The sequence below is a fragment of the Neolamprologus multifasciatus genome, chromosome 11 (assembly GCF_963576455.1).
Source record: "Neolamprologus multifasciatus chromosome 11, fNeoMul1.2, whole genome shotgun sequence".
Classification (NCBI taxonomy): Eukaryota; Metazoa; Chordata; class Actinopteri; order Cichliformes; family Cichlidae; genus Neolamprologus; species Neolamprologus multifasciatus.
This window is the reverse complement of record NC_140449.1, coordinates 23,097,858-23,109,597: the sequence shown is the minus strand read 5'-3', so window position 1 is coordinate 23,109,597 and position 11,740 is coordinate 23,097,858. Positions and strand designations below refer to the sequence as shown.

General features: G+C 40.1%; 1 protein-coding gene across 1 annotated transcript; it reads right to left on the bottom strand.

The window, feature by feature from the left end:
- Window positions 1–2,238: 2,238 nt before the first annotated feature.
- Window positions 2,239–10,935, bottom strand: LOC146508494 (C-type lectin domain family 4 member E-like). The gene is made up of 6 exons (XM_085178106.1): window positions 10,529–10,935; window positions 8,596–8,706; window positions 5,806–5,940; window positions 5,552–5,703; window positions 3,605–3,726; window positions 2,239–3,339 (listed from the first exon to the last, which is right to left on the bottom strand). The coding sequence occupies exons 1-6, from the start codon at window positions 10,617–10,619 to the stop codon at window positions 3,177–3,179; spliced, it is 774 nt and encodes a 257-aa protein (XP_085034232.1). The 5' UTR covers window positions 10,620–10,935; the 3' UTR covers window positions 2,239–3,176.
- Window positions 10,936–11,740: the final 805 nt, after the last annotated feature.

The following is an 11,740-nucleotide window of genomic DNA, read 5'->3' as shown; positions in this document are numbered from 1 at the left end:
TCCTGCTAAACACAAAGCCAAAACAGTTAGCATGCTTTCAACTTAGGAACATAAATATGAAAAAAAGGCCTCAACTGTTTATTATCTTCAATAACCTTTACTAATATTTATTTTCTCTTTAATATTACTCTACATCTCCCAAAGTCTATGTATGTATTTCAGAGGGAAACTCTAGACAAGCATGATATCTTTATCTTCTTATTTTGGCTGCTCCTTAGGGATCGTCTGCTAGCTCCTAGCATCCTCCTCTGTTACACCAATCCTCTGCACAGTGTTGGGGAGTAACGGAATACATGTACCGCTGTTACGTATTTAAAATACAAAATATGAGTAACTGTATTCCGTTACAGTTACAGTTTAAAAAGGTGGTATTTAGAATACAGTTGAAATAAATGGATTACACAGCGGTACTTCCCTGTTTCATATTGTGGCGGGTCAGGACTGTTTGGGTTTTGTTTGACAGCTACGTTCTGTTGTTCCAGGCGGCAGCGTTACGGTTGCCATGGTTACAGGGTGACGCTCTCTCTCTGCGTGTTTCCTTTTTGTTGTTGTTGTGCTAAGCTAATAGGCAGAATGCTACCGGTATAGCTCTAAAGAATGTAGCATCATAGGCAGTGTAGTCCGTGCTGCAGGGAGAATGGACTGTCATACTCGTTATGTGTCTGTGAGCGAGGGAGGGAGAAAAAGGAAAAGTACAAGCTGTCAACAAGCAGAAACGGGAGCTGGAAGCATGTAAATATAATAATAACCACTGCAGCCAAGAAGAGTGCCTGACAAGCCCAGTTGTAAGTAAGCTATTAAGACTCGACTGTACACCGTGTTCGTGTTTTCCTCTGAAACAATAAGTTCCGTTGGAGCAGCCTTTCAACGCCTTTCTCTGTCTCTCGCTAGCAAAGTTGACCCAGACAACAAAGTAAAGCTAGTTTTCGGCTACGAGCCCGACACAGAACCCACCGTATTAGCCAGAGATCCCTTTACTACGGTTCGGAGCCGCGGACCTTCAGTAACAGTAATAAATCACAACAATAGTACATTCATGTAGTTGTAAACAGCATGATAATATATTAAGTAATCCAAAGTATTCAGAATACGTTACTCTCATTGAGTAACGTAACGGAATACGTTACAGAATACATTTTGGGACATGTATTCTGTATTCTGTAATGGAATACATTTTAAAGGTAACTTTCCCAACACTGCCTCTGCATGTCCTCCTTAAACAACATTTGAACCTACGCTGTGGTTTGGTTCTTTCCTTTAACATATTTGCTTAGGAATTAATACAGTATTCTGATTCTGAATCCTCCTGCCTGGATGCTTGATATTCAACATTTTCTCAGTGATATATCCACACTCCCTCCTCTGCAAATAAACCAAACCATCTCAGCTCTCTTATGTACCCTCTGTTGCTTTGAATGGTTGGCCACAGGTATTTAAATCTTTACTATCTCTACTCCTTTTATGATCCCTCACACACACGTATTCTGTCTTGCTTCTGCTGACTTACATTCCTCTTCTCTTCAGACTATGCCTCCATCACTTCAGGCTCTCCTTTACCTCCTACCTACTCTAAGTACAAGTCACAATGTCGTCTGCAAGGAGCATCCTCCATAGAGACTGCCTGACCTCACCTGTGAACCTGTCCATAATCATTGGAAACAACAAAATGTTCCCCATACCCTTCACCACATGCTTTTAAATTACATAACTGATCAGTAGATATAACTGTATTTAAGTACTCATGGCCCCAAAAGGTTGATTCTGTTCATCTGGACGTAGCGTGACGAAACGTTTCTTCAATTGAAAACGCTACGTCCAGATGAACAGAATCCACCATTTAGGATTTACTTACCTGGATCACTGAGCATGCATCAAGACATTACTCGTGCCTTTTTTAAATTGCACAAGTTTTCCAGTATATGTTGTTAGGGCTTGTATCTATTTAAAAGTTATATTGTCTGTTTATTAAAAGGTGCTTTACGGGGGCTTGTATGTGACATTCTTGCAACTCATAATACTCTAATTCTTGTGTAATAGTCGAAAAATGTATCAAAAATAAACAAAGAATGTAAAGTCTGTAAGAGATCCGCGAACTCACATCTACACGAAGGCATTAACATTTAACAAGAGGTCACTAATTTAGCTTTAAACAATAAAAAAAGGGTTTGTAAACTGTTATATCTTTTTTATTTGTTCATTTGTCTGTACACAGCATGGAATAGACAGAAAGCAAAAAGGTAGATGATAAAATATAGTTTATTGATTTACAAGTGTACATACATACAAATATAGAATACTCCAGACAAGCAACATGGTTCATCTTAAAGGGAAAATACTAAGAAATTATACTGTAGCTGAAAGCAGATATGAAGGGCCAGTTCAGCAGAGCAACACACACACACACACACACACACATACACACACACACACCCCAGATGTTTCAGATGTCAGTCGAAACACTTGACCACGTTTACACATCAAAGCATTGCAGAGATATTATCTCATTTCCTGTTTTGCAGCCATTTTTTTTTAAATTCAATTGAAATCCTCAGTTTTAAAAAAACGCAACTTCTGTGTACGCACAAAACTCGATCAACAGAATCAAATCGCTTCCCTAACTTTTTTTTTTTTTTTACACAGGGTTTTACGGGCTGTCATGGGTTTTGTGCGATGAGGTAAGGTGGATTTCTAAGATAAGGTCAAAATAGGACATCCGCTGCTTGGCACCCAACAAACCCTACAGTGCTATTTCTAAATCAGTTTGCAGCCCTCAACAGCAGACAGATTTAAAAAATGTGACGCAGTGACAACATTCATGGTCATTTCCCAGCAGACCGTGCAACTCTGAAACTACATTGTAAAGTCAAAAATTGCCACTTGATGTCATGGTCTCATTTTTTTTTTTAAATATTCACGTCCTTGTGTAAAATCAGTGCACCACTAAGCAAAGGATCTCTTTCAGCGAACAGCTTAATCTCCAACAAGCTTTCTCAACATAATGTGCAGCTTTTCAGCAACCGTGAGCTTACAAAAAAACCCCAAATACAAAAAAGCAAAACTGTGCTTATTTTAGTGCCGACATCTATTTTCAGTAATCCCAAACATGTCCCCATTCATTTTCTCATCTTGCATATCCAGCCTTTGCAGGTCTGCATCATTTTTAATGGTGTAGGGATTCAGTTGAGCTGAATGGCATCCATCTGGCAGATTCGTTTATAAATGTGATCACAAGGAACATCAAACCATGTCTTGGAGTGGCTGTCTAAGGTGGCACAGTCCTCTCCGTGTTCCCCTCCTGTGTGGTGGTTATCTGGCTCTGAGCTCGCTTGATCCCAGTATCTGTGACAGAGGGAGAGAGCAGAACGTGTGATAGATTGGTGAGCTATAAATAACAACTAAACATGTCTGACAAATGATAAAAACAAGTTCACCTTGGCCAGCAACCTGATTTATTGATGATGAAATGTTTGATATACCTGGGGCTTTGATATAAGTGTGGGTAGAGTTTGCCTTTTGAATTTATATAGGTTGTTCCTGGACAGATTGATTGGTGTCATAATCGAAAATAAAATGCAAAAAAAATGCATGCATTAAATTTTGTTACTTGTGTTCAAGTGTCGTGTTGTCCACCCATTTCCACTCTCCTTCAGTCTCTGTGTCAGACAGGCCGATCCAGTAGTGGTAATAAAATCCACCAATTCTCTTAGCTTCCTTTGCCAGAGCATCCTGGAGAAAATGAACACACATACATAACTCGGAGTCCTTTTTTACACCTAAAATCTAAACTCAACCTTAACCATAATTTAGAATCTGTGTTCCTTGAAAACTGTTGATGTAAAATTTATGTTGCAAAACGTACACCCGCAAGGTCGAAAGCTCAAAATACATTCTCTTAATATTGCACTATTGAGGAATGATCTCCAGTTAATGCAGTAAACCAAACCCACATAGCTCCTTAGACATTTTTCTAGAAGCACAACAGCAAATCTAATAGCATATAAGACTAACAGTGTCTCCGTTGTGTCCGGCAAACCATCAGTCCTGATGCAAGAATGCCAGGAAATGGAACCTGAAGGTGATAAATGGACTTTAGCCATCATAAATCTTATTATTTACACCCATGCCTTTCTTTTTTGTGACATGTCCCAGAGTCTTTCTTGACAAATTAACAACAAAGCCAAAACGATAGTCGAACATGGTCTATTCGGATCACCTGTGTATGTTTATTTTCTTAAATTAGCATTGTAACTAGGCGTTAACCTCTGGGGCTCCACTCAGCCAGTTGCCACTTGAGGCTGACGCCCTAAAAAAGTAAAATCAGTGAACATCAGCAATGAAATGAGCATTTTAAAAACCTGATATAAAAAGGTTTTTGGCCTATTTTGTCAGGGCTCTGTGTGCGGGAAGGTGGAGATGTGGATCCAAGTGCAGGACTCTGAGTCGGAAATATAACTGAAAACCACAGCTTTATTGCTGGCACCAACAAAACAGAAACCAAACATGAAAATACTAACTGGAACACACAGGCAGGATCTGAGGGTACGACGCGACACTGGGTTGAGGACAACACAGGGCTAATATACACAGGGTGGTAATCAGGGAATGGGTAACAGGAGGGAGACACAGCTAGGAGAGATCAGGGCTAACGAGACAGGGGGAGCTAAGCTGCACACACTAACATAAGACAAAGACTTTCACAATAAAACAGGAAACCAGAAACCACTAAATAAAGATGCAGACACGACACTGAGAGACAGACCAGACACTGAACAGAAACTGCAATACACATGAGAACCCAAAACCAAAGAACTGATCCTTCACCAAGAACAGAAACAGATCTATAATGATAATAACAATAAACAAAGCACCAGAACATCAGAAAACAATCCATAATGCAAAAATAAACCAAAATATAAGAAACTCAAAATGCTGGGTCAACACTGACCCAGAACCGTAACATATTTAACCAATTCCCCTTTCATAATAACTGGACAAGAGGAGATTTTTCTCTCTTCTTTTCTTTTTTTGTAACTCAGTCACTCAGCTAGTTGGCTAATGTGGTCTTATCTGGTTCCAAAAGACCAAGATGGTGATCACATGAAATCACACACTAAGTAAATATTACTTACACTGTGGAGTTTAAACAATTGACTGCATTATTTGCATGTAGCTTGGTTACTGTTTTTTAACAAGTTATGTTGAATGTGGGCTGAGTTTTATTTTTTCGCTCCTATTGCAGCATCCTGGTATTGTGCATGACTCAGCCACCTGCCACACTGACCATGTTAACTGTGACACTTGAATAGAAGGAAGGCACCGTTAATGTTATCACTGAAAAATCCAGTGGTCCTCTTAACTTCAGCAGATAAAATAACCTTGCCTCGCAAAGATATATGAGTGTCATCGCTCCTTCCACCCACATCCATTCCTTCGCCAACAGCATGCAGTAACCCACACAATTAGGGGAATGAGCAACACCTGTGCTGGTCAGCAGGGTTCAACACACTCACGCACACAAGCACACGCACACAAAACGCATTAACTTGCTTACATGCTGTTCTATGGTGTGCAGTATGGTGAGATGGCTGCCAATTTCTTCACAGCTGTCTCTGCTCTTCACCCAGTCCAGCCTGTCATTGCTGAAATAGTAACACTGATTCCCGATGTGAAGCCAACCTTCAGGACACTCCCTGCACTGCTTAACTGTTAATGAGAAAGAGCAAGATAAAGGGATGAGGGGAAAGGGAAATCAAAGACAGCAGGAAATGAAGACTGTGTTCATTTGTTTGAACGACTTCCTGCCACCTGTCTTTGAACAGCCCTGTCCCAGGGCAGTGTAGTCTTCACACAGCTGGATGTAACGCCTCTCCATCGATTTCAAACCCAGAGCTGAAGAGGAGGAAGACTCCAGTGGGCCTGGCGGCACCGGCCTACTAATCACTGAGATAGATAGATAGATAGATAGATAGATAGATAGATCCATGAAAAAAGTCTCACCAATGAAGAACAGGAATTTACTGGCCACAATAGGTATACGTGTTCAGCTAAAACTTGCTGAAGTTTAAACTGAAAATCAGAATGGGGAAGAAATATGTGCATGATTTAGTCAAAAGGTCATGGCGCCTTATCCCACTTTCAGCAGCGCCATGTCACAAAGCTCAAATCATCACAAGCTGGTTTCTTAAACATAACAATGATTTTCCTGGACTCAAATGGCCTCTGTAGTGCTCCACACAGAGCACTGTTGAGATGTTGCACATCACTGTTGATGTGACGCTATCATGTCAATATGGGCCAAAATCTCTGATGAATGTTTCCAGCACATCCAGAATTAGAGCAGCCATGAGGACAAAAGGGTGTCCGACCCAGCAGTGGCAAGGTGTACCTAATAAAATTTCTGATGAGAGTATGTACCAAATTTTATGGCAATTCATGTGATACTTGGTAAGATCAGTCTGGAAAAAAGTGATGGACCCACCAGCAAAGCAATCCACAACAAATGTGATCGTTTGGTGGAGCATCCGCTGCCATGCTTTGCTAACAGCTATCAGAGTGCTCACACACTAATGTTTGGAAATTAGCTGGTTGATAGGAACATTATGAGGAAAATCTAATTGTTGACTCAGTGATGATATTGATGAAAAGAACACGGATGCATGTGCAAAATTATATGAGACAGTGACGACATTTCAATCAACACAGCCAATATCTCGGGGTCGATCACCAGATAAATCCATCCAGTATTTCTCGAGTTGGACCCGCATAAGACTGAATATAAACAAATGCAGTTTTTATACTGTTGTGGTTTCACATTTGCCAATAAACCGCTCCCTCTTGAAGCATATAAGCCTTCTCTTTACAGTCTGTGACTCTGTATGGTTTCATTGCTGCCCTGGCTGGAATGATTGTGTTTACATGAGATCCCTTGCGGCCAGAAGAAATTATCATTTGCAATCTGGTTTCATTGCTACATATTTTTCCATTTGTGTGTCTGCTCTCTTTTATGTTGCCACTTCCCATTTGAGTACTGAAACGTTTAAAAAATATATTCATCTAATGACATAAATAGAGATAATGGTTACTATAGTTACCTCACTGTCATTAAGAAGTACCATAAGAAGTGGTGACATCCTTCAGGCCCAATCAACATGTTACCCTGAAGAAGTGTCGCAACTGGTCATGTGTCAGGGAAGTGAAAGCCAAGGTGCTTGCAACAGCTGAACTGATTCAAAGTTATTTTCAGCATGTTTATCTTGATTTACTGTAAGCTGAACTGTGGTTAGTAAATCACATCAGAGTTAATATGTGCTAGAAAAACGAGTTGGACATTTTAACACTAATGACAGGTAATCCTTTCCTGGAAAGCCCTCTCAAATCACAGGTGCAGGTGCTGCTGTGGTAAAATGTGGCTTGCATGACGTCACAAAAAACTTTTCTACAAATGCATATGCTGCAGATGTTTGTGAAATTAAATGTGTTTACTTTTCATACGGCAGTTGTGATTTAATCTGCAGCTACTGTATATACCATTATATACCATTACATTACATTTAATTTGTTTTACTTAGGCAGACTTACTCTACAGAGTCATGAAGTGGAATTAAAGCACTCTCTCTTTCGAAAGTCTTAAAATATATTAGAGATCCCGTTGTCATAGGAAGTATTTCTTTTTATTTCCTCCTCTTGCTGCAAGACATCCCAGTCATCATTTTCAGATCTGAAAATTGTACTCGATAGCTTGGGAGTGTGCGTCTGAACGAGTGTGTATGTGCATGCGTGGCAATAGATCAAGCACGTACGGCCCCAGTGGTGTTTGTTTTAAATGAGAGAGTGTCCTCACAAGCACATTATTAGGCTGAGCTGCCAGAGACTCTTGGCCCTGCAGGAGAAATATTTCACAATTATGGACTTTTGTGCTTTTTCTATTACATGACCCTCACTGGACTGGAGAGAGTGCTTTATCTTTTTTATTGCCAATTCTAGGTGTCCAAAAGCCCACTGAGCTGAAATAAAGAGAGAATAATCAGTGCGGGATAGAGACCCAAAGACACAGACACAGACAGGCAGATGTAGAGCACAGTGCAAAAGTTTTAGGCACTTCAGATGTTTTTTTAGGGGTCATTTTCTATCAACCAATACCCGAGGGAGACATCAGGTTGGTACTAAATTCAGACTGCAGCACAAAAATGACTCCAAACATAGAGCCAGAGTCATAAATGACTATCTTTAATGACAACAAGAGCAATGAGTTTTCCCCCTAAAGAGGCCTGATCCCCACATGGTGGAGTCAGTCTGGGATTTCATGAAGAGACAGAAGATACTGAAAATAAATCCTTTGATGAACTGAAGGAAGAGCTCCAACATATACATCCTAAATACTTCGAAGCTGTGTACATATGCAGGGGAACTGATGGTAGTTGCTTGCAGCAAATATTGTTTTCTTTCCTCTTTCCTACACTCTTTATGAAGAAAAACTGATAAATATGGACTTTTAGTTACTAAGCTTTTTATTTTAAGTACCAAAGTCTTTTGCACTGGACCCAAAGTACAGCACACACAGGAGGGGGCACAGTATTTATACTTATTTATACTTACAGAGCACAGCGAGTACGATGTTGCCACAGATGGAGGCCAAAAAGCCAATAAGTATCAGGAGAGAAGTCTTACTCCTCAAACACTTGACGCCTTGCTTCAGTCCCTGGGAGCCTGATTAGACACAAAACAGTCCACAGCATGCAAGCTGTCAATTCACCACTTTAATTCCTCTGGTGTAGCAGCGAGAGCAGACTTTAAAGGAAATTGTGGGGCAGAACCATTTGACCAGAGTTTAGCTTCATTATATTTTCAAATCCCCAAAGATAGCAAGCCAGTGGATACTCTCTGCCTCATGCTGTCACATATGTACACTAACACTAAAATACAGAGTTTCAGATACTTCACTCAAGTAACATGTAACAGTTGTGCATCAATTTCATCCTTAGAAATTACAGTCATGGCCACAAGTTTTGGCAGGGTGCTTTGACGCCCCAGTTTTTATGGTGGTGGCTCTCAGCATTCCTGTATTATTATGATCAGAAGCAAATATGTTAATTACAAAGAGCTTCTGGATTTGTCCTGGCAGCTGATATTAAACACACTGCAGAAGATACAAAGAAGACAGATCAACATTCCCCATGAAATGTATGAAATGTGTTTGATTGTTTCTTCACTAGATCATAACACACACACACACACACCTACACACACACACACACACACACACACACACACACACACACACACACACACACACACACACACACACACACACACACACACAGTTTAAATAAAGCTGAAGCAGCAGATTGTATGCAACAAGAAATTTGTACCACTGCCAACATTTTTGGCTGTGATTCTATGAGACAGTTGGACTTAAAGCAAAATCTGCAAGCAACTTCCTTTATGAGACGATCTGTTTGTAAAAAATCTTCATCTGCAAAGCAGGATTGTAGACCAACTCTGTTTAATATGAAGAGGAAATTAAAGTTTAAATGAATTTGATGAGAGTAATTTGAGCTAAGATAAGAAGGAATAACCTAGCAACATGAGCTGAAGATGCACAATCCACACAGAAAGGCAGCACCTAGCTTTGAACCCTGGATCCTGATGTTAGAAGCAGCAGTGCTAAGCATGGAGTCCCTGAGCTGCCAGGAAAGAATAGACACGAGCATTCAAGTAAAATTTAGATGCGTTAAAACTGCAGCACTAAATTAAAGATAGTTCAAGTTCTTTCCAACATCACATGGACTTCTGCTCATGATAGCTGTGAAAGTAAGCTCGCCTAAATAAACTGATTCCAACTGTGTTTCTTAATATTTATTGTTTTTACTACTACATTCAAAGGATACGTGTTTAAATAGTCTTAACCTCCTGAGATCCTTCAACCTCATGTGGGGACATCACATTTATGGCTGTTCTGCACCTTAAATTTCAATGTGCTCAGTTTTTTCATGCTTTGTTAAGCAATGTTAAATTTATTGTCTTATGCTGCAAAATAAGAAAAAAACCTCACTATCCCCTTGTGTGAAAATACTATTTAAAAAAAAAAAACAAGGCATAAAAAAACTTAAAAAACTTGTAGCAAAGTAACAAGTTTATAATCTGGGGTAAAGCTTCATTATTAGACTAGACTATCAGGAGCAGCTAATCACAAATAGCTCGAGCCTCAGGAGGTTAAAACAGCAAAATCTAAAATCAGGTAACCCCAGCTACACAATAACTTTACCACACAGCAGCTGTAATGAGGAACTTATATGAATTCATTTCTTACAAAAACTCTGCTATAATATATAAAAAAGTAGCATTAATAAAGTCAAGTGAAATACAGGTGGTAAGTACTTTGTATCCATATTTTATTCTGCATCCAGTATAAACATTGGTACAAAATAGTAGTCTAGTACCATGTAAATCATAGCTGAGTTTAGCAATTAAGTAAATGTACTCAAGTCCACCTCTGGCTCTCACGCATCTGTTTGTTCACACAAATTACCGTCGCTGTGTTGTGGGATGAGCCTGTTCGCTCCCGGTCTGGGCTCCTCTGTGAACTCGTGCAGGCTGCTGTAGTTTTCTCTCTGCTCCATGTCTGTAGTTTCCTTCTCAACCCTCTTCCCCACTTTGTCCTTCTATATGCTACCTTTTCAGGTCCCTAAAGGTTTTGGTATCTTTTGTCTGGAGAAACAATGTTTCTCCTTAAAATTAAATTTGTCCCTGCTGGTTGAATTATTGAGGCACGTCCCCCTGAATCAAAGAACGTTGCAGTGTTAAATATATTTGCTCAGAGAACTACACAACACTACTCTGTGCCCTCCACGAGATAACTCAAGCTTTTCTGTGTCATCTGTTTCGTAGAAAAGGAGAATTTGTTAAGCCAAACAGGGAGGCTCTTCCCTCACATTTTTGGCACCGTGTGCTTCTCATTGGTGGGACATCTTGCCATCAAGCCCCATCTTGCGCAATCCCAGAAGTTTTCTCGGCTCTGTTTGGATTGAGCCACAGATTCTGGAAATTCGTTACGGATGAGTCAGAATGGGGGAACGTGTTCTTTAACAGGATCCGAAAAAATACAGTGTGTACTTGAACTCCTCCTGACATTAATTAAAGCAACAAGAGCTAGAACTGGAGCTGTGACAAGGTTGTGATGGGAAAGCAGGCGAGAACAGCGTGTTTTAAAAAAGAAGAGCCAAGCTGTGGCTCAGTGAGAAAAGTACAGGAAATCAGAAGAGAAGAATTTCTGGTCATGTGCAACCACAAATTTCAGCACAGCAGTCACTGAATATGACACAAACATGAAACACCCCTCCTCTCTGCTTTAATTAGTTTGGTTTGAATAACAAAAACCTCATGAAGCACAAGAGCTGACAATGTCTGTGGGAATAAGGTGCCAGGAAAAAAAATAACTTGGACATGTACCAGAAAAAATGTTGACAGTGTGCTGGAAGAACAGAGTGGGCATCTGGTGTGTGTGTGGTGAAGAGGTGATATTGTTACAGCTGTTCTGCTTATGGAGAGAATACAAATAACCTTAAGCACACACGCACATGTTTACCAGCACACACACACACACACTTGCAGTGCTGGTAAATGCTGAGTCATAGTCAGTCCTCCATTTTTGCCAGTTTTAAAAAAGTTGGGGACAGAAAGAGAACTTTGCTCATGTTTTTGGTAAATAATACTGAACCTACATGCCAGCTCGCCATCATCA